At 31.6% G+C, this 27,804-nt stretch overlaps 2 protein-coding genes across 5 annotated transcripts; one reads left to right on the top strand and one right to left on the bottom strand.

Annotated features, from left to right (window-relative positions):
• The first annotated feature begins 114 nt into the window (after window positions 1-114).
• Window positions 115-25,006, top strand: hob (bridge-like lipid transfer protein family member hobbit). Of its 3 annotated transcripts, none has more exons than XM_074127327.1 (39): window positions 118-401; window positions 471-597; window positions 838-1,023; window positions 1,725-1,979; window positions 3,088-3,243; window positions 5,339-5,453; window positions 6,050-6,156; window positions 6,249-6,350; window positions 6,631-6,802; window positions 7,033-7,246; window positions 7,410-7,528; window positions 9,095-9,237; window positions 9,324-9,492; window positions 10,258-10,377; window positions 10,456-10,642; window positions 11,837-11,996; window positions 12,682-12,804; window positions 12,932-13,176; window positions 14,220-14,392; window positions 14,516-14,680; window positions 14,803-15,003; window positions 15,080-15,273; window positions 15,354-15,499; window positions 15,565-15,785; window positions 15,872-16,014; window positions 17,071-17,268; window positions 17,361-17,498; window positions 17,635-17,824; window positions 18,400-18,609; window positions 21,151-21,314; window positions 21,442-21,642; window positions 22,037-22,312; window positions 22,400-22,626; window positions 22,727-22,874; window positions 22,941-23,034; window positions 23,108-23,283; window positions 23,475-23,687; window positions 24,328-24,432; window positions 24,701-25,006. In XM_074127327.1, exons 1-39 carry the CDS (start codon window positions 343-345, stop codon window positions 24,716-24,718), a joined length of 6,360 nt encoding a protein of 2,119 aa, XP_073983428.1. In that variant the 5' UTR covers window positions 118-342; the 3' UTR covers window positions 24,719-25,006. The 3 variants fall into 3 exon arrangements, with proteins under 3 accessions (XP_073983429.1, XP_073983428.1, XP_073983427.1); XM_074127326.1 differs by having other exon boundaries at window positions 24,697-25,006; XM_074127328.1 differs by lacking the exons at window positions 22,941-23,034; window positions 23,475-23,687; window positions 24,328-24,432; window positions 24,701-25,006 and having other exon boundaries at window positions 115-401; window positions 23,108-23,168.
• mRpL50 (mitochondrial ribosomal protein L50) lies at window positions 22,727-27,804 on the bottom strand. Of its 2 annotated transcripts, XM_074127354.1 has the most exons (6): window positions 27,646-27,804; window positions 27,412-27,521; window positions 27,138-27,334; window positions 25,422-25,541; window positions 25,211-25,350; window positions 22,727-24,977 (listed from the first exon to the last, which is right to left on the bottom strand). In XM_074127354.1, the coding sequence occupies exons 1-5, from the start codon at window positions 27,772-27,774 to the stop codon at window positions 25,229-25,231; spliced, it is 678 nt and encodes a 225-aa protein (XP_073983455.1). In that variant the 5' UTR covers window positions 27,775-27,804; the 3' UTR covers window positions 22,727-24,977; window positions 25,211-25,228. The 2 variants fall into 2 exon arrangements, with proteins under 2 accessions (XP_073983455.1, XP_073983454.1); XM_074127353.1 differs by having other exon boundaries at window positions 22,727-25,350.

Below are 27,804 nucleotides of genomic sequence, written 5' to 3'. Positions count from 1 at the left end.
GAATCTTCGGTCATTACACAATGGTCGAAGAATTGGATACAATCGATTAAAGTTGCAGCTGCAGGTGATAATTTTTAATAATATTCACATCTGGTTACAGCTGATAACATTTGGTCACATTCATATTTGCTGCAGCCTATCATGTTTAGCCAAAGATTTGAAGTTATGGTTAAGATTGTTTTTGTCAGGTTATATTTTGTTCATAGTGTTACAGGAGCCGTCCAAGCAGCAAATTACATTTTGAACAATAGTTGTACTCCATATTTCATATTTTCAGTTTCCAAATTTCATTTTTTATTTGTTATCGAGGAAATTGTTGACAGGTTTTAAGAGTTCTTCGTTATGTTTGGTATTGGAGAATTACTTTTTTCTTTTGTGCTTATTTATTGCGCTATTACCAGGTAAACAAAGATAACATTTTCAATAATAAAGTGGTAAATTTATTTATTTATTTAGTATTTTTTTTCCAGAATTTTCCCCCAGTTTCTGAAGTGGATTATTAAACGATGTTATCACATAGAAGCTCGGATAGGTAGAATCGGAATACCTTACATGACGCTTCATGATGTTCTTCTAAGTGCCAATGGTTTCACGATAGTATGTACTTCACCCTGTATTTTCATTAACAACTTTTTGTTTTTTTTTAAAAAAAAAAAAAGCCTTGAGGTACGATAATATGCCCTCTCAAAACAAAAACTAAAGATTAAACTTATGTTTCAAAAGTATTTGGGTTCTTAAATACCTATGCAACACACAGTTTTTTAAATTGCTTTTATTTACAGGTGCACTAACTTTCTGATCGTAACATAATTAATGGTAAATCCACATTTTTTTCAGGAAATAGACCAAATTGGATTTAGAAGTAGTTTTTTGAGTAGTGAAGTAACAAAACTTGTAAGTGTGATTGTTCACGACGTAAGGGTAAATAAAGATATGGTTAGACAATTTGGTCACACTTCTTGGAGACCACCTGAATCCGTTAATGATGTGAAAATACCTCCGTTAATAATAACTCTTGCGCAAGTGAGTAGCAATTATTACTTTCCCCATTAATTAGATCTTGGTAAAATTATTTGTTTAATGCCCACATTCTTTCAGAAGCGCCCCAGAATATTTCTGGTAGGTTTGGTTTAGTGGAAGTATTATTTTTCGTATTATTAAATAAATAAATTAAATACATTTGGTTAACAGAACTACATTCTTAATAATGCAGTTTTGGATGATATGTTTACAAAATAATTTATGCAACACGAAGAAACGTCAAAAAATTAGTTTTCACGATAAAATTTTACTCGTAGATGACTTTGAAACGTTTAAAACAAAATTTGACCGAAAGGAAACAAAAGTACAACAACGCAAGAACTAGATTAATTGCTTCTCCGTTCACAAAAGTTGAAAGCATTATTAACTGAAAGGAGTACACTCAAAAATTATAACATGAAAGCTGCCACTCATCAACTTGTAGTTCCCTTTTTGATTGTCTCCAGAATCAGCAGAAGAGGGCTCGTGCGCAAAGTTCTAAAAATTGACATAGTGTAGGATCGTGATGATCTGATTTCGTTGAAATATTCATTCTATGGTGCATATTACCTATAGACCCTACCTTATTTCCATTCTCCATTGTTTTCCTTATATTAATTAATGTTATGTTGCATGCGGCAAACTGAATGGAATACATTTTTGAATTTACATATCGTATGTTTAAAAACCCAATTTTATTTCAGTTTGTGTCACTGAGATTGCTGAAAGTAACATGCGCTATAGTCGGGAAGTCGAGTGTATTTCACTGCACATTATCTGAAGTTAACATTGATGCTTCTGTTGTACATAATACGAGATCACTTCTAGTTAGCGCAGGGCTGGGCTCCTTAAGTGCAAAATTACTTAGACAAGCTGCTCCAAAACCATCTCTCACTCATGTGGCAGCTTCTCTTTTGGCTGAAGCAACATTAATTGCTAATACACCTTTAACGTTACAAGTAAGTTACATATTTACTGTTCATTCAGAATATGACCATAACGCTGAATACGTACGTGGATCTGCACTGCAGGGCAATACAAAGGTTTATCTGCCGTAACAAACAAATCTTTTGATTGTATATTTCTATATCATCACAGCATTCTTCAAAAGTGATCATTTAGATGCTACAGATAAAATTCTATGTGCATGTGACCAAAGAGCGCACTAAAGTGCGAACTTAACTTTTTATATATAAAGATGTCTGATTGCCTTGCTCTGCTTTCAATCGCCCCCTCTCTCTAGAAATTAAGAACTAGTTTAAAAAGGCTGTTTCTGCGCCTATTATGCACTATTGTTCTATCTCTCTTTACAACTTGGCTGTTCAGCAATATACCAACAATTAAAGCTCTTGTGATTGCGAATCCTGTTCACGAGAAAAAGACCATTCAAGAAAAATTTTAATTTGAAAAAATGCGAAATCTATGTGAGAAGTGATCATGAAAAAAAACAGTTGTCTGTATCGGCCATTGAAAACACAAAAAAATGTTACTTTTTGAATTTGGATTTCTTGCGATAAACTAAGAGGAAGTTTTTCCAGATATCTTAAGCAAAAAATTGGATGTTCATACGCCTTGGAACAACTATCAATGCAATAAATGAATAAATCCATATATTTTTGTACCATTATTAATTTATGTAATTATTTTTCTTGATATTTTCAAAAGTAATGTTTCCTAAATAAATGTTTTAGTTTGTTTTTGTTTACTATGTAAGACTTTATTTCGTTCTTCGTGCCTGTACGTCAGCAGAACATTAATATGATTTCATACGTATTTTTTAATATGCGTGTATGGCGAGTGTTGGTGTATTAGTTATGAAGTGTGGAATTGTAAGTGGGAGATCCCATTTCAAATCCCGCGTATATCTACTTCTTATTTGTTAGAAAACAAGTTAATAGTGAAGTATGTGCTTTAGCAAGCGCATAACTGTTAACCAAAGCGATTTAAAGGTTAATGTTGTATTAATGTGGTAGTGTTGGAATTGTATCTTTAGAAGTTTAACCCACGCAGTTTATCCGGAAAACTATTTATATTAGTTATGGCAATTTTAATTTAATTTTTTTTCAGAAAATAGATGTTACTTTTAGAGATATAAAAACCGTTATTGGAGATGACTTTTTTTCACCTACTGATTGGTCTCAGGAAAATGCAATTAACCATTCCACAAAGCAGTTAGTGGACTATAAATTATTAATTAATGCGACAGCGCCAATTTTACCTGAGGTATTTCTTTAAATTACTTTGTGCATACTAATTTTTAGGAGTATTAAGGGAACCATAATTGACAATACATCTGTTTAATAGTTCAGTGAATAATAGACTAAATATAGCAAAATTTTTCAGAACCTTGAAAACCCCAAAAAGAGCATATTTTATAGTGGTACAGTGTATAAAATATATTACTCTTAAATTTTATTATTATTATAACTTTTTATAATAATTATTTTTTAATTGTTTGGAGCGGAGATTTAATTAGTTTGAGCATATATTTAGGTATTTAATTTTATTGATTTTTTTTTTTGGCAAACATTTCTTTTTATCCTTTTGATTAGAACTTTCTTATTTTAGATTATTATGCTAACGGTGTTCATTAGGTACTCAGTTCAAATGCTTTACTTCGGTAGCGCTACACAACTAAACTGCGTGCTGAACTCCAAGAATGTCTAACAAATTCGCCTTAGAGTACAAACCAGAACTTGAGTACCTACACCGTTCCTTCTAACTGATGTTCTTGTTTCTTTCTTAATTCCTTTCAAAATAGGATCATAGGTTTTTTCCTGGTGCTCTTTGCCAAGAGTTACTTCTATTCATCCATTTTTTTTTTAATTTCCTTTTACTACTTGCTTAAAGATAGGGACAATATTTTCTAGTCCTCAGCTATTTTTTTTCGTTTGCCTCTATAACATCCTCAACTTCATTTTTTCTCAATCATGCAATCGGCTTTTTAGTCTAAATTTTGTATCAATAATTTTTGAATGTGTCCTTAACATTTTTTATTTCACCTTTATTATGCATTCTCTTTCTTAGCCGTAGCCATACCATGCGATCCACTGCAACGTTGCCTTGTAACTCGAATGCCCGGGTCGAAAAAGACCTTATCTTGGCCATCAAGCCATCTTCAACAAATTTCATTTGACTTTGCCGAGCAGCCTGGGTGTCCGAAAAAATAACGACCCTGGAATTATTATTATTTTTAAATCTCCATAGCACAAGTATAAATAGCGATTGTAGCTAGTCTACCTAGGCTAACCGAAATATCAAACCTCAGCTAAGCCCAGACTACCCGCTATCATCCCTTCCTTCGTTTTGGAGCCGTCAGTGTGTTCTACAGAGTAGTGTATGAGAGGAAGAGAGAGTGAGGACGTTAGCTAACCTCTCAACTAAAGGATCTCTGTACGTGCTTTTAAGCCGGCCAGCTAGTCCGCGTTCAATTTCATTCTTCATTTTTTGTGTATTTAAATATTTAAAAGTTAATTGCTATATTGTTTTACTTGATAATATTTTTTTATATATATATATATAGTTAAACCTAAACTTTACCAATAATTATTTACAAAATCATAGCATAATATGAATTTTCCAGCGAAATTATCTCTAATGAAGCTGAAACAATTCAAGTACTTTATCAAATTAATCGGATGTTTATCTTTGACTCCCCAATGGCAATCATTTAAAGCAGATTAGGCATTTATGAAGTTTTCAAAGCCAGATTTACTGTTCTTTTTCGCAATCTAAAAGTATCAGTATTGAGTAATATTATAAAATTGAATCGGTGTTGGATGTTTACACTCAAAACTTAAGTCGTAAGTGAAGTTTTGAAACTACAGTGTTGATTTATTTAAGAATACTTCGAATCACAGAATCCAGTTAATTTTACATATTAATTTAGAAAATTATTAGTTAATTAACATATTATTTTAGGGTGAAAACTGAAATTATGTTGAAAGTTATTTTCTTTTTTGTGATTAATTTTATTTTATTTTTGGCTTGTGTTTCTCTGAAACTTCCTTATTTATTAATTTTATTAAGTACCTTTCTTAAGCTATAGATTGGAATTTTAATTTGCCAACTATTAAGTAACTTTTTCACCATGAAGCGGTTTTTATTTACTGCACCATTAACACAAAGCAGTGCTCTACCTACAACTGAAAAAAAAAATTACTTCTACGTAAACATCTTTTCTTGAAATTAAAAAAAAAAGAGAAAATATTCAGTTCTATTCAATGATTTGATTCAATCCTCCAACAAACTGCTTAGTTGAAACTATATATATTTTTTTTATATTTTAAGCACTAACTTTGTTCAAACAATTTTTTAGAGGTTAACAATTAGTTTGGACAAATGTGTAATTATGGATGCAATGGATAGAGATATGACTACATTAAACAAACTTCTTATAAGTACAACATTTACTCCATTAACTTTTGGAATATGTAAGTAATTTTTTCTTTACGAATTGTTGGCATTAATCCTCGATTCCCTTGAGGTAAAAGAGGAATAGAATTAAAAGGAGTAAATTATTTAGCAATAATCATTTTTTTCAAGAAAATGGTAATAACTGATACTTACTATATAGTAATCTCATTGGTCTCCTTCACAATAATTCAATCAGGAAAAGAATTAGCTAAAAAGGATAACATACTAGATTCACATGAAGATGTCTTCATTTAGAATCCAGTTGGCTGCTCTCAGTTTTTCTCTTCATAGGAGACTACAGCTCATTTTTCATTAATGGACAATGCTGACAGTGACGAAGGAAAACTATACGAAAATCTGCAGTGACAGAAGGCTTGAGAATGAATTTGACGGGCTTTAAATAAATGATGATGATAATAATAATAATAATTCATTTGATTAGGGGTTTTCTTAGTTTATGTACATATATTTCCATAGAGAAGGTTAGAGGCTAGAATATAGCTGCCTAATATTAAAAGTGAAACAAATAAAAACTGCAATTAACAGTACGTGCATTGTTAATAAATTTGTCGATTTAAAATCTCTTAAATATTTTATTTCTTCTTATAATCAGGTGGAATTAATGCTAGTGCCAGTGTAAACATTGTAGTTGATGGATTAGATGTGAAATCTACTAGTGATACTTATTTAGTTCTGAATCAATTGGTTTTTGATGCTGAGGTGAGAGTAAAAAAAAAATATTAATAAAAATGAAATTATTGAGTACATAATTTTTGTTAACAAATTCTAATCAATGAAATTGGGAATTTTAGTTGAAGGAAACGGGCCTTTTTACAAAAATATCTTTAAAGGATTTCAGTGCTTTTTATGACCATTGTAAAATGTATTGGATTTCGAAATATTTTTCTGATAAAGTAAGTAGCATAATTTTTACTATGGTAATCAGTGGATATCTTTAATGAGGGATTCACTGACATATATTTCAAATTTTATATATTTAGTTTTCGAATTGGGATGATCCTGAGAAGCTATGTATGGCCGGCGATTGTCTGCATAATTACGTTATATTGATAACCAGTACGATTGACATGAATGGTCATACAACACCGCAGAAAAAAAAGAAAAGTTTTTGTCTAACTGGTGATTTTCCAAAGTTTGATGCAATAATAGTTTCTGTTAACTTTTTTGTTACAGAGTATAGGGAAAACAGAAGAAGTTAAGCCATGGTTGCCTGATATACAAATAAAAAGTAAAGTTGAATTGCGAAATATATCAACTACTTTGAAGTTTCAACACTTAACTACTATATGTGTTGGATTTTCACATTTAAAGTTTCACTGCGATTCGCCTCCAGTTACAAATGGAGGTAATATTTATTATTATTTCGTATAAGTATTGAAAAATCTTTTCATCCATCTTTCAATGTATTAGTGCAGTAGTTATTTATTTTAAAAGTTGAATATGCTGTAGTTATTATTAAACTCAAGGGTGTAAAACCAGAATTGGCAAAAATTAAAAAATATTTTTGAATTGAATATTTATAAATATAATAAAATATTATTATTTTGTGATGGTGGCTTTTTCGAATGGTTGAAGGGAAAACATGCGAACTTCTAAGCGAAAATTTATGGTGTCAGCTTAATAAAATGAGCAATATTTCTACATTGAGAAAGGAACACACTTGGGGTACTGCCGTCTATATTGGTATGATTTTGGTTAATAGTAATTCAGCGAAACTGCAAACTATGATTGATACATTTCGGCTAGAATGGAGTCCACCTTTTGCAGATATACTTTCTTCAATAATTCTGTAAGTAAAGTAAAAAACAATTATTTTCTAATAAAAAAGTGTAATTTAATGTACGAATCTTTAAAACTGTATTCTTCTGGCTGCGAAGCAAAAAAAAAAAAAAGAAAAAAGTTATTCTTTTTTTAATGTTCAAATAATAACATTGATTTTGTTTTTATTGTAGAGAAACGCGGTTGTTCTTAAAAACTCGACAGGCTATGAAAATACAAAATGAAAGCCATAAATTTATTTTTAAATTATCTTTCACAAATATGAATTTTTTTTTTACTTCAGAAAACAAAGGTAAGCAAATGTATTTTTTTCTCTTAATACTTTTTATCGGTTGTATAGGATTTTTTTTTCACCATTGAAGGGTGAAAATTGTGAGCATGAAACCTGTTAAATTGGACGACCATATTTGTATTAAAAAAGTAATTAAGTAAGTGTACGTCTTGGTCCATTGGCGAAGTTATTTTTTGACTGCTTTATATAAGCTCGCGGATGTCCAGTCAAGTCCATATTTAATAGCTGAGGCTTTTAAATTTGTGAATATTCACTTCTAGCCTGGGGTGGGTGTTGGTCTAGTAGTTGAGAGCGTGGCTTTGTAAGTGGGAGATCCCCAGTTCAAATCCCGCGTATGGCTACTTTTTATTGGTCAGAAAAAATTAAAGTCCTTCCTGAGAAAATAGGCGATTACTGCCTACCTTTATTGTAAATTAAGTCTGCAAATAGAACAGCATGCGCCAAGAATTTTAAATGTACACATATCAGACTTGGAGTCTCCAAGAATAACTAGGTCATGGACAAATAATGTTAGTAAAGTATAAACATACTCGTCCCGTTTAGTTTCTGAGACTTATGTAGCCTGAAAAAGTTCTCAGTATTAGAAAGGCAACTTTTTTTCTCTGTGTTGTAAAAAAATTCAAAGAAAATTTGGGAATTTTATCTTTTTTAGAAAAAAAGAAAAATTGCTAAGTTGGATGTTTTTCAACGTTACAAATGATTCTTGAGTAATTAATTTCAAATCATTTGTTGAAATTGTTAGATTTAATTTGTTTAAATTTATATTAGTCGATATAACCTTGGAGCTTTCTTACTTTCGAAGAAGCAATAACTCCCTAAATCTCTTATTTATTTGAAGATTCAATGCCTTCTCTTTGCTTTTTCCACTGGCACCAAATATGTTCTTTTGGAAATTTCTTATTTGTTAATTATGTTGGCGTTTGGCAAGCTTTTATAGTATTCTTGTCAAATTCCAACTACTTTTTTGGAGATCATCAACCTAGTCTGAAATCGACTCTTGAAATCTTTCACTTCATTGTAAAGCTTCTATCTGTTAATTCAGATACTCTGGTTGAATTAATAATATAAGAAATAGAAACTTCGAACGCATTGGCATAACGGATAAGCTTAATGTTGTTAGCCTCCAAGAATCTCCGAAAATTAAGTTTGCGAATTAAACAATAGACCTTTGTTTAAGAAGATGGTTTAAAGAAAACCTTTTAGACTGTTTTTGAAAAACTGTTAAGTAACAATTACAGTTGAAGGATTTTTCCTAAACCTAATGTAAGTTGATATAATGCTATAAAAAAATAGTATAAATAGAGAAGAATTGATTTATTTATTAATTTTTTGTCACACAGTAAGTACACCCATTATATTCGAAAGTAAAACTTGTGTTTAAAAATGAGGTTTAACTTTCTCTTTTAAATGATTTACACTTCTAAAGGGTCTTTGCTTCGTTTTTTCTGCTTCATCATTTCTGTCAGCCTCAGATATTTTTTTGAATGCATCATCTCTTTCAACTTAGTTTCTTTCTTAGCTTTGATGTTTCTCTACGTTTCTGAATTTTTATTTTTTTATATTTAGTGTGCCTTATGATGAGAATTGATAATGGCGGTGTTGACATAAATAATCTCTCAAAATCCAGTTTTGATGGCGAAGGAATAAAAATTATTTCTTTAAGACCAACTACGAAAACATATTTTTGCTCAAGATCACTGGATATAAAAGTATAAATTACAAAAAAAAATTCAACATTAAACTTAATTAATGTTTAATAAAATTACTTGATACTAATTTTTATTGAAATTTCAAGGGTTGGTGCGGTCAAATAGACGGCGTAAGAATGGAATGGAGTGGAGTAGAACATTTGTTAATGATAAAATTATCTCGTAATATTCATTTACAGTGGAGTCCCAACTTACATCTCAAATTAATGGAATTGTATTATAATTTTCAAAGGATTGCTTCAGAACTTACAAAAGGTTTTAAATTTAAACATAATATTTTCTATGTGAGTTGCTAGTAGATTGTTTGTAGTCTTTAAGATCAACAAAAAAATTAAATGAAAAGCTTCACAAGATGTAGATAAGCAAATTAGCCATTTACAGATTTTCCCACCTACATTTTGGAAGAAGATTCCGACGGAGTTAACCAGATAATCTAAGCCACTCTCCCGCTGATTAAAGACTTAAATTTCTTTAAGTGGTTTATTGATATTATCTATAGTCTTAAGACTGCGGCCATTAAACTATGGGTGCAGACTAGGTCTCAGGAGTGGTGGCTTGTCACCACAGGGCAGGCGAAAGAGTTCATAACGGGCTATTCGCCAAGGATGACTGCAGAATTAATCCGTCAAGACCGTGGGGCTATAAGGATAATTGTAGGCCTACTAACCGGCCACTGCAGGCTCAGAAAACACATGCATCGCATGGGCCTGGCAGATGATTGATAGCCTTTGTAGGTTCGGTCAGGGAGAGGAGAAAATGGCACTGTACTTGTAGTGTCAGTGTAAGGGGCTTGTCTGGCTAAGGATGTTACTTCTTGGGGAGGAAAAACCAAGGCTATCCCTTTAAGGTTATACCTTTACCCAAGAGTCGCTCACCAGACTAGAGTCATAATAGATCCAAAGGGGTCGCAGTGGCGTAGGCCTGAAGGGCCGCCCTATTAGAATCTTTTTTTATCTTAGATACAGTTACTGATATAAATTTTATTTTTTTATATAGTTTTTTCAAGTTTTAATTTTTTAGGTTCATCACCAAAGGATATTGTGTTAGGAAACCCAAGACTGATTTTATATGTCCTGCTAAAAGGCAATGTTAAACTGGGATTAAAACTTTCTAAACAACATCATTTCATTATTACAACTGGTGAGAGAAATAATTGTTAATGCGTAGCTAAATATTGTTGTAAATCAGATATTTTATGATTTATTTTTATGAATTTAGATGAATTTTCATATAATCATTCAGTGAAGGATTGTTGTTGGTCTTCTTCTTTGTTACGAATTGCTGTTGACGGTGCCGACATTTTTACTATAGAATCCTTACAATTTGCTTTACTACATGATCATGAATTGCTCAGAACTGAAAGAGCTCATAATGAAGAATTTATGTTACCGTGGAACGTAACTTGGTTTGTTTGATAAATTTCTATGAATTTTTTATATATTTAAAATCATAAATTTATTATGTTTAAATGTTTTATGCATGTGTGTTTTTTGTAATTATTTAAATAAATTTATGCTGATTTTAATTTTATTTGAAATTGAGGTTTCAGTATTTTAACTATTTAGTTGAGGATTATTGTGCGAAATATCTAAAAATGACTTGCCCATCTCATGTATGGAGATTCTAGGTCTGAAATCAAGTAAACACTACTCTTTCATTTTCTCCTCCTAGTTGTCTTCAGCGCATGTTCCGAAGTTTTGTCTGGAAAAAAATTGTCAGTGCGTGATAGTTGATTATATTTTAATTTTATTAGTCTTTATGTAACTAATACGATTGGGTAAGTCGTGTTGTGTTTCAGTTGGTCAGAACTGGGCGTTCCCCTTTTTGATTTTAGACACGTTAGATCTGCTACAGAAAATAAATTCTAACGATAGATTTGTGTATCTGGTGTGGATGAGAAGACACTGCGAATTGGATGGAAATGAGAACACCTATAACACCAGTAGAGTCACTAACCACCTCACATAAAAAAACTAAAGAAAACTGCTACAGAAAATGAGCTAAAATCTACTCGATTTCTGAAACTATCAAAGAAAAATTCTACTTCTCTTTAAAGTCCTTCATCCCAGTAAAACTGAATATTTAGAAAATAGAGGATTTTACAGTACCATGAGTAAGGTGAGATTCAACCATAATTACCCACCTCACCATTTGGCGCTTGCTGACATCCAACTAGACTCCTTGAGAATAGGAATCAACTGCTGAATCAAATCACATTATCTTTACTTAATTGACATTTCAATTTAATTTTTACACCATATTAGTCGAGAGCATTTATTATTTAAAACAAAAAAATTAAACTGTTCATGATCTCCTTAGACTGAAATGGCTCGATTAGCTCCATAGACAGTAATCCTCAACCGTTTGATACAAAATTTCATAAAGGCAATTTTCGCAACTGCTTTTCAAACTCATGCTGCAATTCAGATGCTACACTCTTTTTTTTGTATATTAAAAATATAAACCATTCATCACTGTACACCACGAGAGACCAAAAAGAAATCAAGGCAATCAATGTAGTCTTGACAATCTTAATATTTTTATTTACACAAATGTTAAATAGAAGAGCAAATATAGTAATTCATTTAAAACTTTTCAGGCATGTTACCATGAAAAGTGTCAAATCTATTTTTCCCTATGAACACAATTTTTCTTCAGCTGTACAGGATGACTTTATTACTGTCTTTAAGTGGTTAAAATGTTTACATAAATCCAAAATCTCTGGACACTCAGACTTACCACGTGATTTGTTTATTGAGGTTAGTCATGTTCTAATAATTAAATAATTTGAAAGGGGGAAAAAAAAAAAAAAAAAAAAAAAAAAAAAAAAAAAAAAAAAATAGATGAAAGCAAGTAAATATATTTGTCTGTTAATTTTGTCTTCAGCTCAAATCGTTTAACAAAGTGTCCGTATAAAAATTTTTCAGAGGTCTAAAATTGGATTCTCTACATTTTGGAAAATTCTGCATTGTACTTTCACATCTTAAAAATGATATGTCTTTAATCTTGATGACTTTCAACAGCTATTCACTTTCATCTCACCTTTTTGATCCATCTCATTCATGCCCTCCTACTTTGTTTAGTAGAGCTGGTTTTTTCTGCCTATTTTATTCTTTGCTTTTTGTTAAGACCAATAATGCCTTGATATGCGTTTAGGTCTCTAACGTCTCTGTTATTGTACGGTTAAGAATATAGGGGCGATAAACTGGACAGTAGGATTATAAGAGATATTTTGTTTTGGACAACTTTTGTACGAATGGGATGTTGAGGTCATTATGAAGATTAAAGTTTATTTGGACACTTAATTGTCAAACTTGGTTGATAATTTAATTTATGAACAATATTATTGGCAAATGAAAGGGTATTCTGAGTACTATTCTGGTTATTTACCTACTTCAAATCAACTGTTGGAGCTTATAAATTATTTATTTATTTTTTTTTTAGATTAAAGAATTTGTTTTCGAAATGAGCGACGATCCATTCGAAGTTCGACTTCGTGATAATTATGAGCTACTGGAGGATGAATTCAAAGAAAACCTCAAACGACAAAAAATGCTTGAGGAGAAGGTAAACGAAATATTTTCTGATGGAATTGTAATTAATTATACGATTGTGCAAAATATACTACATTATTACAGTCTGTGTTTAAAACCACAGTTGAAAAACTGGAATTGAATGTTTCTTTAACTTTCAGATAAACGAAATGTGGAAAACTCATCTTTTAATTCCAACTGGAAAAGTTGATGAGCTCTACGCTTCTCTTTCTGTTTTAAGCGCTGGTATTTATATCAAACGTTCCAAACAAATGAAAGAACAGGGCACCAGGACAAGGTTGTTTGCTTGGATAATATCTGATTTTCAACTTTTGGCACTCATAGATCCTTCAATACACGGCCCAGAGAATATTGTACATAATATGACACAAATTGATCCAGATTCGTAAGTATTATTCTTATACGTTATTATTATTTTTAACTGAACACTCTTGCCTGATACGTCATATGTTTTTTACATCATTTAATTGTGATCATTACTCATATTCTTTATTAATGTTTGTCATGAACTTAAAAATATTTCTGTTGACATATTTCAACCAATGTTGTAATATTAACAAATTATTTTTGTTCTTTTCTTTTAAGAAAGAAGTATTTAATTATTTTGACGACTTTTCTTTACGGCAAATACATTAAGATCGTTTGTTAACATAAATTTATAAGAAAATCAGAATAATGAGGATGATTTTCTTCCCTACCTTGTTTAGATGTTTAGTTGTCTCAGCCTCATAGTAAAAAAACTGTTAGAGAAAAAAAAGTGACATATGTTTTTTGTACATATATTGTACATTATTAATAAAATACAATTAAAATGTGAGCGAAAACATTCTCAGTCCTATGTGGCTATTGTCTCAAAGATAATTCCTATAACGGAACACTAGTTATTACTTCACCTGTTAGTGTTTTTATCAGTGACCTGTGAAAATGGGTTATGAATCAGCACGCAGAAACCAGTTCTCACTTTTCGAATTGAGGAAAAATCTGGTATGTGCTGAATAATTCAAAAAAATAGCAATAAAAAATAGTGTTTTGGTTATGAAACCCTGTTTGTGGTAGGTAAGTCGAGTAATAATTAATTACAACAAGGGAAGGGATTAGATCAGTTATTTTACTGTATTCCCTTGTTCAGATTCAGGGTTCTAATCAACGGTAAGTGTTATCTGTAACGAAAGTGCCCTTAGTCATGCATTGCACAGGAAAGAATTAAGGCGCGAATGCTCTGAAAATAAATAAATAATTCATTGTGACTATACGAAAAGTTAGGAATTAGAAAGCGGCTGCACAGAATAGAGCGTTAAGATGGCACTTTATTGAAGATGTCAGGAACTAACAACAAAATAAAAAGCTGAGATTAAATAATGCAGACGAAGTTTTTAATTTCTCACATCTTATACAATAATCATTGTGAATGGAAGTTTTTCATTGTAGACCTTGGCCAGCAGAAGGAATGGAATTTAGTACATTCTGGTGTAGAAGTATTGCTGTGAATTGTAAAGAACTTAAGTTTCATTTAAGAGATTTTCCTCAGCCTTGGTTGAATTTAGGAGAAATTCAGATGTGGGGAAAAGTAGTAGGTGCTGAACAAATTCCTACCAGAAGAGGTTTGTATTTTTTAAAGAACTTTCTCTTCTTTATAGTATTTTAGTATTTTGCTTTAGTGTATTAATATTTTAATGTTGCTAGTTTTAATTAATTATAATGAGCAAAGAATACATTGTTTTTAGCCAAACGTATTGTTAAACTGGAACTAGGAGATCCATGGGGTGATGTAGATATAGAAAGAGCCATGACTTCTTTGAAATTTTATCATGATCTTAACTGTGAGATTGAACATTTCAGTTATGCATTTGGACCGTGTTGGGAACCAGTTATTGCGCAGTGCAATTTGAGTAAGCGATTCAAGTTACTTCTTACTTAAATATCACTACACTAATGAAGCGTAACGATAATAATGTAAACATATTGTTAAAATTTAGGAAATAAAATTAGATCAAAACTTATTTATTTTTAGGTTTTGAAAAGATAATTCGTGCTTCACTAGATCCAAGTCCTCCACTTCCACTTTGGGATAAACTTCGTCTGTTGCTACATGGAAGAGTGACCATGATTGTACGACAGTTGACTGTACTTCTACATGCTTCTCTTGACCCCTACAATAAAACTGAAGAAATGGAAATTACTTGGTCCTCCGTTGCTTTAGATTGGACTAATGGTAATTGTGGGTAACATGAATATTAAAAAAAAAAAAAAACTATCCAAAGCATACGTCAAATATTTCTATTTTTCAGCAAAAGTTGTTTTTAAGGGAGATTTAGACATTTATGTTAGAACTGCATCAAAGTATGACGATTGTCGCTTATTACATTTACCAAATTTAAGATTAAGTGTTAAACTTAATTGGGTATGCCGCGGAGATCCAAACGACCATCACTCTGTAATGCCATGTGCTCCGGATAAATTACCGGATTATTCAAGTAATCAGGTAAAAGAATTTGAGTTGCTTAATTAGATTTTCACTTTCAAATTACATTTTTGTCATTTAATTAGTTTTCATTCAAACAGGAACATGATTCTTTCAGAGCGTTCAGATCTCAGAATCTGAATATTAGCTTGGCATTGGAAACAAAACCTACTACTTTCAATAATAATGGAGTTTTAGATCAGTACCAAGATAGTCCGGTGGCATTGTTATATGGGAGTACTCTTAGGTAAGCATTATTACTAATATTTGCAATAACAGTGAGAGAGGACGCTCATCTTATTTGTTTCGTAGGTGGTTTGAAAATTTAAAGCTGATTTTATCAGGAGTAACAAGACCTACACGGCGAGGTACAGTTTTCAAAACAGTTAGACCGAGAAAATTACCTTTAAGCAGACATTATAAAAGAGTTCATTTACTCCTTTCATTGCATACTTTTAAAGTTCATTATTGGATGTCATTTGCTATGCAACGAGGCTTTGAACTCACTGGAGAAAGTATCGCTTTCAGTTCCGGTATATATTAATTATTATTTATATTTAACATAATTTGTTATTAAAAAATGACTATTATTAGATCTAATATATGAAATATTTTAAAGAGCATCTTTTATCGTTGGTTCCTATTAATGATGGATTAAAACATCGACCGAGAGCTGAATGGAGTGTTATATACATGACATGTGAGCTTGGTAATGCTGAAATTTGGCTTAGAAGTGCACTACATAACGATAAACCCAAAGAAGTAAGTTCTGAACGGATTATGTTCTTAATTAGTATCTTTTTTCTGCTTTCACTTCGTGGGAAATATAGTTTTCATCGACCATGTCTAATTGGAAGACCTCTGTTTTACAACTTTTATTTAAGACTTATGAATAAATAAAAAATATTTCTTGAAAATTACCCCTACGACTTTCTATTTAAGTTTGTAATAGATTAGTTTTATTGTAATCACTATCTATGATTTTTTTTTTATGGCAGTTGTGTGGAAATAGTGTTTAGATGTGCTATCCACTAAACTGTTTTCTCAGACATTGAGAATGTTGAACTGTATGTTAGTAAGATGATACATTTGAAAAATTTGGAATTGGAGGAATATTAAAAACTTGGATATTTTGGTTGATTGTCTGTGAATGTACATAGAAGATGTTTTTTTTTTTTAATAAGGCAGCATCCTTTGTCGTTGTTGACCTTCATTATAAGCTTCGATTTTGATGGCTTCGTGTTGATGGAAGTATAAAAACTTTTTATTTCATCAAATAATCTACTATTCTCAAATAATCTACAGCATATTCAAATAAGATCCTTTTTGTTTTAACCCTACAACAATGGGCAGCTCAATAAAGACTATAGAATAAAAAGTAAGTCGCTGCTATTGGCGACATTGTGATCGATCAGAGGTTGACATCCTGCAAAATGAAAATTTTTTGCCTCTCTCTTTCTTCTGCATTAGTCTATATTGGCCTTTTCCTGCCGAAAAGCATTGGTCTAATTTTCCGTGGTAACTAACCGACATGGAAAGCGTTTCAAAAACCGAGAAGGTAATTCACAAGTTATTGCTGAAGATAGGTAAATGCTCGAAACTTGTCAGTGTCCATAAAGATGCTGTCTACCGCAGCTAGAACTCTGATGTTTTCGGTACAGGACCATCTTCTCATGACTATCTGTGGAGTATTTAAAAATTTACTTAACTTTATAAAACATTTTTGTTTCTTTTAGAATGTGAAAAGGAAGGTTCAGTGACAAAATCATTTAAAAAAATGTTATTATCTCTTTATGATTAATCTATTCTACGTTACAGAAAGTCTCTTTAAAGTTACCAGTTGAGAAATGTTATTTCTTAAGTGTTGGTAAAGTATCTTATGGAAGAGAAGCTTCTGGACTTGATAGTGTTGGCACTCCAACTCATCGACTTGTTGTCTACGGACTAAAGGGAGCATGGACTACCAGCAATCGAGATGTAGTATTCGCGCTTTTTGATACTTTTATTAAAACCAAGGTAATTCAATTTTATTTCACGAATCTTCAAAGAGTGTTGAGAATCATCACTCGTAGATTTCATTAAACAAAACATTCATCATTTTTATTTAGCAATTAAAAAAAAATCTATCTACCGAAGCGTTGAGAGGCTTCAGAGGTGAAACAAATAGAAATTGCATCAATCCTCAAACAACATTAACTGCGGAAACTCACTCGACCATTCAAGGTTCTTCAGCAACTAACATTCAAGTAAGAATAAATTATTATTTAATCAATTAAATAATTTTAGAAGCCTAAGCTTTACTGACAAATTTCTATTATAATAAATTCTTATTATAAAATTAATTTTCTATAAACGAAAAAATATTTTTTTTTTGTCCTCTAGGCTACACCGTCACCAATGAGTAAATTGCAGTGTGGCCATGCTGCAACTATGCTGCAGCAATTAATTGCAGAGGCCGATACTAAAGCTGTAGTTTTTAGCGACGAACCTATTACTGAACCTAATGAACAGCAGCTTCAAGGATTAGCTGCTTGCCAGCATTTGGAAGATGTTATTCATAAAAATTGGTTGAGTAAGGCTGATTATGTGTCTGTTAATTAACTTTAAATAGCCATTTAACCATACCAATATTGATGTATCAATTAATAATTATTAAGGCCCCGGCTAAAGCCAAGCGTTTAAAAGCGAGAACCGCAAAACCTAAGATATTTTGTGGTACTGGTCTTGGCTTTGGATTATATTTTTTGTTATGTTATGTGAAATTTAAGTAAAATATGTACTCTATCTGCCGCCGTAGTAGATGGATGGAGAGCCCATCTGAAAATTGTAATTCATTTACTTTTAATCATTATTCTTCGCTGTCGTTTCTAAGTTTACATGGTATTTTTATTTGTTTATACTTTAGGAAATCTAATATACTGGATTATATCTATGGTTTTATCCTTCTTTGCACGATTACAATTGCAAATTAATGTCAAGAGTAAACAATATCAGCATGTGTAGCGCGAGGCGGTAACGTAAATGAAGTTGAAATCTCTGCATCAAACTGATTAAATCATCTCTGATGATACATAAATATGCGTGCTGCGAGGGATAAAATCAAATATATCAAAATTTAATGTATACTTATATTCTGTTTCTTTTTAGTTGCTCTAGTTAATAGCCAGGTATTACTGAAAGGGCCAGAAACCAAAGGTTATATAATAATTAGTGCTGCTAAAGCAGAGATCTTGCAAAGGGTGCATAGACCTTTATGGAAGGATAGAACATTAGTAACTAAAACTACTTGGGTTGGATCTCTTCAATCTATGCAGTATTATGCCACTGTTAGTGCTGGAGAAAGTGATTCGTTGGACGGTAAGTTTTTTTTTTCGAAAACAGATGAGAAGGGGTAATTGGCTCCACCTCGGTCCAGTTGGTTAACTAAAAAAAGTTCTCACGATCATCTCTATTATCTTATGGTGATATTATCATTTATCTCATTACTTCTTAGAGTAAAAACGCTGATCTAAATCTTATAAATAATTTAATTTCAATAAAAAAATGGAGTTGAAACTATGATTAGTAGGTTACTAAATATTCGTAATAAACTACAAAACATGGTACTTTTTTTTATCTTGAAATTGGCAAAAAGTGATAAAATATGTAATTGAAATTGAAAAATTTATTTACAATTTAAAAACAGTTGTACAAATATAAAAGGAGGTGTCAGGCTGCAGTGCGTATATACTCTCCACAACTTGAATATTTACATTGGTAAATCTGTCAAACTTAATATTAAAGCAAAAAAAAACTTTAAAAAAACCCTTTCTATGTACAGTTAATTAAAGCAAGGTATGCTTAAACCTTTTATGTTTATATTTTTTATAACTGAGTGAACTTACATCCGAGTAGGGACTATGTGTACAGGAAGTTACAAATTTTTCCGTGGCCCTATAGATAAATGTAGACACGCTGGTAACATCAAGTGCTACATGTATCTAGTCTATGGGTGTCCACCGGGGATATGACCCAACTAGCCTTAAGCATTTGTTTTGAACTCTTTGTAACTTCCCGTAGTTGGTGCAACAAGTGATAAAATATGTTTTTAGTAGTATGAGTATAAAGATAAAAAGTAATCAATCTTAATCCATAAATTTTTAATAAGAACTAGAGAATTTAAATTAATCAATCGTTGAATTAGTCACATTATCACATGAGGGGAGCGAAAAAATAATGAAGATGATGAATTTATTTTCTTTCGTTTAAATTGTCAAAATGGAAGCTGAGTTGTAGGTTAAAAAAAAAAAAAAAAAAAATCCTAAAGGATGCCTTTATGTTGGGGTTCAAAGGTTGCAATAACCATACTAGCATATTTAAAAACTTTAAGAAATCAGCACATTTCTAATTCAAAATTTTGTATCTCTTTGGAAGAAGATGCATTTGAAAAACTTACTATGGCTTAACTGAAACACAAATGCACATACGTAATAAACACTAAGAATGAATTCATTCCTGAATTGAATGCTCTTGTTTTACTCATCCTAGAATTTGTACAGCTCTCTGTATGCATTGTTTCTAAAGAATGTAACGTGTCCACACGGAGTACAGAACTCAAGAACGTCAGTGTCTACTAATTTTGACATGCTTTAATAAATATTCCAATATTACATTTACTTTTTGAATTTTTTGGGTGATCAGAATTCATTAGTAATGAGATTCATATAAAAATTTGGCACATTAGGAAACTATTATTTTGGCTTAGCAAAGAAACTTATTACGAAGTTAAAATATATTTTATTTAAAATAAAAGGAAGGCGGAAAGTAGAGATAGATTTTGCTGGTTAATATTATTGACAAGTTGTTGCTTTTTATTTTCTTTTTTTTAAAATTTCTTCCTAGATAATGGACATTGTATAATTATGTTGAAGTTATAGAATAATGAAACCGAATGAGATGGCTAAGGTTTAATTATCGTCAATTAACGCACAATATTATTACTGTCATGGTCACAGTAAAAAAGATGTGGACAGCTTAACGCTACAGAAAAATTAGTGACCAGAATAAGGTCTTTCTAGTTTGGGCACCTGGTCATTCAGGACACAAGGGGAACGAAGTGGCAGACTTATTGGCCCGGGAAGGCTCTGCGGGACACTTCGTTGGCCCGGAGCCTTGCTTTGGGGTTTCGAAATATGTTTGCGGCCATTAACTTATGGGTGCAGAGTAGGGCTCAGAAGTGGTGGCTTGCCACCTCTGGGCTGAGATAGGCGAAGGAGTTCATTAGAGGCTATTCGCCGAGGCTGACCGCAGAATTAATCCGTCAAGGCCGTGGGGCCATAAGGATGATTGTAGGCCTATTAACTGGCCACTGCAGGCCCAGGAAACACATGCATCGCCTTTGCAGGTTATGTCAGGAAGAGGAGGAAACGGCACTGCACGTGTTGTGTCAGTGCGAGGGGCTCGTATGGCTAAGGATGTTACTTTTCGGGGAGGAAAAACTAAAGCCTGAGAGCTTTACCCAGGAGCCACTGTCCAGAATTAAGAGTCTGATTAGGCGGACGGGTCTGGAGGGGGAGCTCTAAAGAAGGGGAGCCACAATAGATCCAAAGGGGTCGCGGTGGCGTAGGCCTTGAGGTCACCCTAATTTAATCTAATCTAACGCTACAGAATGTAAGCACTAGAAGATTGGGTTTGTGTCGCTATTACACCCAAAAGGGGAATAAGAAAACAAAAACTTACTACCTCTTGTTTCAGTAAAATCTGAAAAAGAAAATTTCATTGTTCATTTGGAAAAAACAATAAAAAAAAATTTTTTTCAGTGTTACTGGTTTTGAAATAATGTTTAATTATATAATCATATAGAATTTGCTGTTTGGTTTAGTTGATTAAAATGATGTAACATTAATCCTTTAATTTCAGAAAATATCATGTGGTTAAGTGTTGATAACATAAAAGAAAAAGATGATTGCGTTATAGCAGAATTACCAGATGTTCCTCAATTAGTTGGAAGCGGTCAATCAGTAGGTGGAGTTGTTAGTGAAACTGTAGGAGCTAGTAGTGTTGGAAACAATCCTCCTTTACAAGTTAGTATTCGCAGTTTTCTATCGATATATGAAATTCTGTATCAATCATTTTCTTTTTTTTTTCAAAAATGTACCATGACTTTGGAGATTCGCAGAAATGTTCATAAATTTTTTTTATTTGTTATAGTTACAAAGAATCGTGTCAAGGTGTAAATGTGAATTTTTCTACGTTTGCTATGGTGAAAGTAGTATGAGCGCAAGTAGTCTTGCTGGAGTACCGACACCCCCTCCTGAAGATTCATCAACATTGTGGGAACATCATCATCCACCTGTGGACGCTTTTACCCTCATGCATCATGATCTTGAAGTCTGCACGAATTCTTTACAAGTAAATACAGTTTTTGTGGTATAAAAGAAAGGTTTTTTTTCTTCTTTTCTTTCTAACTGTGGTTCCAATGCTGGAAAATATCGTTCACTTAACACATCGCAGCTTGTAAATTTTTCTTGTTTTTAACATGCATCGCCCGAAGTTAATTCATCAGTTTTGAGTAGAGTATTTAACCATCAGCAAGTGTAGTGAACGTCAGAAACCTAGTGGACCTCATATTCTGTACACCGAACTGACCGATCAACTTCTGATAAAGGAAAAAATGCGAAAGCATTCAGTTACAGGAAAACCATCGTTCTACGTCGGAAACCGACAAGTTTTTTTTTTTGCATTTAAACTCTGTATCTTTTCTTTCAAATTCCCCAAAAATGTATGTAATTTTTATTCTTTTCAGTATGCAATGCTTCTTGATATTGTAAACAATTTATTACTGTATGTGGAATCTTCACGTAAAAAAGCTTTTGAAAGGCTTCAAAGAATGAGATTTCAATTACAATTACAAAGTATTGAGGACCAAAGGAAACCAATACAAGAAACCCAGACACGCGTAAGAGCTTTGTTATGCAAACTAAGAGGACTTGAGAAAGAAATGTATTTAGTCCAAAGAGCCTTGGGAGAAGAACCCAATAGTCCATTATTACAATTGCAAATAGATAATCTAGAAAGACAGGTATAATGCAAGTTAATGATGACAACAAACATTACTTCTTTTTTAACGTATGTTTGATTTCCTAAAACACTGTCAAATACCATTTAGGTATACAATTGCAAAGAAGCTCTAACTGCTTCAAGTGAAGAATTAGATACTATGTTATCATGCTACAAAGAGACACAATTAATTGGGCAAAAAATGGCTACTTTACGAGGAGATAAAGCTGTTAGTGTTGTACGAGCCAGTGAAATTTGTTTTAAACATGCACAATGGCGACTTACCGAAGCTGATGGCCAACTAGGAATTGCTGATTTAGTGCTTAGTAGCTTTTTGTGAGTAATTTCTGTAGATAACTTTTGTATTTAGTTTTATGACTGCCTTAAAAATAATTTCTTCTGGTTGCTTTCTCTACTTTTTTATTTTACTTTTCAGGTACACCAAGAATTCAAAAAGCGATGATTCGGTTGAACATTTATTAGAACTTGGCTATGTTAAAATGAGTAATTTACTTCCAAATCAAATTTACAAAGAAGTTCTACAGCCTACTGAAATACATAACAATATGCCGATAGATCGAAAAGTAAGTTTAGTACATTAATTTTTGGGTTTATAAATATGATTTACGATTCACCATATTGTAATTTAGCGAGCGCTGAGGGTGTTTTGCCGAGAGAAAGCACCTGTGGGTGGAATATCCGTTAAGGAACACTTTGAAATAAATCTAGTTCCTCTTACAATTGGTAAATTAAATTTTTAATTGAAAATGTTTATTATTTGAATTTTATGGATATACTATTATTATTATTTTTTAAGGTTTAACTAAAAAGTTTTATAATAAAATGCTTAAGTTTTGCTTTCCCGAAAGGGAGACTGAGGAGGGAGATATATCAGAGGATGGGGAAGGCACAAAAAAAAAAGTTTATGCTAGAGGCAAAGAAACTAATTTTTATGTTCCTATAGAAAGAAAAGATGACGTTGAGAAAATGAAGGTAAAGTTTAGTGTCTCTATTTTTAACTCTAAACCACTTTAATAGTTACGTATTTTACTTATGTACTTTAATAATTATCATGTTAAAATGTAATTTTATTTATTTATGCTCTTGGATTAGAATTAATGCATTTTAATGACTAAAATAACTGTTCCATAAGAGTTAATAACACTATTTTATAATATTTTTAGGAAAGAGCAGAAAAAAATAAACTTTTTATTTATATAAAAATTCCTGAAGTTCCTGTGCACGTTAGTTATAAGGGAACTAAAGAAAAAAATTTAGAGGATATAAGAGATTTTAGTCTAATTATACCAACTTTAGAATATCATAATGTGACTTGGACTTGGTTGGACCTATTACTAGCAATGAAAAGTGATAGCAGAAAAGTAATATTATCTCAGGTATATTTTTCATATTTCATCAAAGGAATGTTAGCGAATCTGGTCGTCGGATTACTGGGGGGAGGATGTTATAATGTGGTGGGGTATGCAGAGGATGTTAAGTGGATCCTACATTTCCAACATTTTGTAATATGATCCGGTTTACTTTGATACTGACAATAAAGAAGACAGTTTGTTTTGACCACCGAGTGGAAATCAAATTATTGCTATTTTTATTAATGTACAATATTCGATTAAGAATTAAATATTGATCCTAGTAATGGCATAAGTTTAGCGCTGGGACTGCGTCCCAAATTGGCAGAAAATAGGCGAAAGTTAGGATTTAAAAATGTATATAGAGGTATGTTCAATTTTTTTTTTTTTTAACTAGAAACTCCTAACAGACTCGTTTATACTAATTAAACAGAATACATTCATGATCTACATTTCAAACGCCATTTTTTACACTTCAGTTATCATTATTTTTTTTATTTAAATCAAGCTGTTTACGCTTAACCTGATGCAATAAAACTACAAAACTATTAAATTGACATAAAGCTAGCAAGCCACGACGAATAAAATTCAGTGAAAAAAATCCCTCATTGGATAGACAGATAAGTGAAGTTTACTATCAGAATATTTTTTAAAATTTTGTTTGTAGGCTATTAAACAAAAACTTCAGATTAAGATAAGAACAGGCACTGATGAAGGAACTTCTCCTCAGGAAGAAGATAAAGCTAGAATGTTGTTTGGAAATAGACATGCGGTAAGTCGGCATTGTTCCAAAATTATTCATTTTAACCAACTTCTTAGGAAGTGTGGTTTAAATCTTTATTATAGTATAGAAAAAACTAAAGATAAAATTCAGAAATAATGATCTTTTATTGACCAATGATTTTTTTGATGATTCTCTTTTGAGCTTGAAATAACTAGTTTTTGGTGATAAAAACAAATTAGTAAATAATATAGTCATTAAATAACTTTTAGTTCTAAAAATACTTATTTATGACATTGTTGCACTTTGTTTCAGCCAGGTGAAACCAAAAGTTTGAAAAGAAAATTTAAGTTTCCAAAATAAGTTCTTTTTTCCATTTGCACTTATTTAATCTAATTTATGGTATATTTACAGTAATATAAAATGATTTTCTTATTCTCAATGAAAATTTGTTGTATTTATTGTTCAATCTATTTTACATTAGCAGTATTTGTTGCCTTGAACAGATTCATCGAATATTTACAATTTTTCACAATTAATTCATAATTTCTTTTAACTTGCCTTACTTCTTATTTTTCATGTTAACAGCATCAAAACTTAAATAAAGCAATATTAATTTTTTTGAGATTATTTTATTCTATTTACAACTGATCGTCAAGTGTAATATTATTAATGGAGATATATTTCTGGAAGTCTAGCTGAAGCAATGTATGAACATGTGCCTTCATAATACAAAATGTGATCTCTTTGTGCACAATTTTTTTTAAAAATTGCTAGAAATACTACTTTTAAGATAAAATTAATTCAAAATAAATACAAATTAGCGTACTTCATTTTAATTATACATCTAATATGCTTCAAAAGGTGACACTACTATTGATCCCTTAAATTTTCTTTTTGTCCTTATGCCTGTGACTAAGGTATTACTTTTAGGAAATGCCGTTTGTCCATTAAACATGGTGTCTTCATCTAAATTGAAAAAATAAATTTTTTAATAAAAAATAAACCACAGGAATAAAATAAACCGGAAATAAACATACCTGGATGAAATCTTTGAGGTTCATATTGCACATGTAAATTTGTAGGAAGATCTATTCTTTTCATCCTTTCTAGAGGAAGTACTGTATCTACTGGCGTAGAGTAAAACTTTTTTAAATCATCTAGAAAAAAGAGTTAATCAATTCAAATAAATTAAGGAAATTAAAGCTTAGGTACTACTTTTCTAGATATTTAGTTCAACTTAATTTGTGATATAGGGTTATAAAATTCAGCTAATCGCACTGAAAATGAAAACTTCATGTTTACATTTTTCTCAAGGAGAGTCTCATCCGCGAGCATAAAAAAACTAGTACTAACAAAATGTGGGTAGTTTTTGCAGTAACATTCAGATTATAAATCAACATAGGCGCTGAACAAATTTGACACTAGATTGACCTAACTGAAAAACAGTTAGCCAACCAAACATTCCTATCAAAACATTTCTTATTTAAAAAGCAAAGGAAAAATCTATTACAAATTTTTCAGTCTGCAGATACCGCAACTTTTTTGTGCCCTTCTCCAATTTTAAATTACTTCATGTTAAAACCATTGGCTCAGGACCCATTAATATATGTATATGTTTTAACAAACCTGGAAAAAAGGTAAACTTGGAAACTAGAAATGGTGAAATATAAACTGTTATTTTGGGCATCACGGTAGCCGAGTGGTTGTGACGAGACCCTCACAACTAATATGTATGGTGGAACTGGGTTTGATTGCCGGTCTAGGCCTTGGATTTTAATTAATGGTTAATATAAGAATGAATAGTCAAGTATGATTGCTAGTTGGTCGAATAGCACTAAAAAAAACAATGTCTCCTCCTGTGCCTGTGACCTCAGATGTTGATGAGACTTAAAATAATAAGAACAAAATAAAAGTAAGTCAACGATATTTTCGCATGTACATTGAACTATTTAACTACAGCACTAAGAAGCTTGTCATTTATGTATGGCATCAAGAGAATAACCTTGTAATGATGAGATTAATACTCATTAAAAATACTCGTACCAGCCTCAATGTTGAAAATAGAAAAACGGCTGTAATACACAAATGTTCTTAGAACAAAAGATTAACAAAGAAATCAAGAGCATTATGTTTAAAAATGTTTTATATACATATAAAATTAAAAAGCGGGACGGGACCCACAGCACCGCTGCTACAATAGGCTTATTGTGCCTTTTATATATTTATAACTTTTTGTACATAATGATCTTGATATAACTATAAATGCTGGAATATATTTGAGAGAGACAGAGGCTTCTGATTAGTGAAAAAATGTTCACTGAGGAGCATAATAAGAAAAAAGTTGTCCTCCATTGCATTTTTGACTTCAATGATTTGGATTTTCATCAATCAGAGATTGATTATCAATTTAAAACTGAGAATTATAGTATCTCTGATGTAATCATAATACCTTCACTAAAAAAATAAGATTGGATATGAAGGCAACCTATTCTAAAAAAAAAATTCGCTGGCCATTAGTGGAAGAAATCACCTTCATTGCTTCTTAATGGGTAGACTCTACGAATAGTGGCGTACTAAAACTGATAATTTCCGAGCCATCTTCTGAAACTTATTAATTACAAGAAAGTGACTATCCAATAAGGGTTTTTGATCAACCATTATTTCAAATCCAAAACAAAACTTATAAAGGAATTAAACATTTTCAGACCTTAAAAACGCTTTGCCGTAAGTGAAAAAAAGCAATATAATCTTACCATAAGTTTCAATCTGATGTAAAATTGAATTGGGAACACTATGATTATACACTTCAGCGCAAGTACTCAATACCTGATACTTCTGTGAATGCGATATTGACTGAAAAGAAGTTGAACCAAGAATATTGTTTACAATGCTTTTTAAAGTGTTCTCTAAATTTTCTGGCGGTTGATAACTTTTCTGACATCTCAAGAACCTTGAACCAGTAACAAACAAAATTGAATACTTCTTTACCAATCAAAAAATTAACCAACCAAAATAAGTTTCACTTACCCTTTAGCACTAACAGAGTCTTGAGTAGACTGTAATTTACGACAAGCTGGCATCTCCACTTTACGTAATTTTTCTTTGAAATGTTTTTTGGCATACTGTCGGCTGTGCAACTATTCAATAACAATTTGAATTTTGAGAAAAATTATTGACACAATTGATAGAAAAAGTCTTCAAGATTAATATTGTTTTGCCTAACTTAAAGAGAATTTAAAAGTATCAAAATTATTTACTTACTACACACAGTTGTTTTGAAAATAATTTGTTTGGACTATTTTTTGACATCACATGCTTTATGAGAGCAGCCATGATAGTATTTCTTAATACCACGTGATCAATATTGACCAATAGAATGCGCCGGAGCATTGCGCTTGTTGTCCTATCTATCCGCCATTT

The sequence above is a fragment of the Rhodnius prolixus genome, unplaced genomic scaffold (assembly GCF_049639745.1).
Source record: "Rhodnius prolixus isolate KJV_2025 unplaced genomic scaffold, Rpr scaffold_3, whole genome shotgun sequence".
NCBI classification, from domain to species: Eukaryota; Metazoa; Arthropoda; class Insecta; order Hemiptera; family Reduviidae; genus Rhodnius; species Rhodnius prolixus.
This window is presented reverse-complemented; position numbering and strand designations above follow the sequence as displayed.

Coding starts and splice junctions, on each gene's coding strand:
- mRpL50 (XM_074127353.1), bottom strand. CDS start 27,774: ATGCTCCGGCGCATTCTATTGGTCAATATTGATCACGTGGTATTAAGA. Junction 27,522..27,645: donor TTTCAAAACAACTGTGTGTA/GTAAGTAAATAA, acceptor GTTATTGAATAG/TTGCACAGCCGACAGTATGC. Junction 25,542..27,137: donor ACATCAGATTGAAACTTATG/GTAAGATTATAT, acceptor TCTTTTTTCTAG/ATGATTTAAAAAAGTTTTAC.
- hob (XM_074127326.1), top strand. CDS start 343: ATGTTTGGTATTGGAGAATTACTTTTTTCTTTTGTGCTTATTTATTGC. Junction 1,980..3,087: donor ATACACCTTTAACGTTACAA/GTAAGTTACATA, acceptor ATTTTTTTTCAG/AAAATAGATGTTACTTTTAG. Junction 10,378..10,455: donor TCATTTCATTATTACAACTG/GTGAGAGAAATA, acceptor TTATGAATTTAG/ATGAATTTTCATATAATCAT.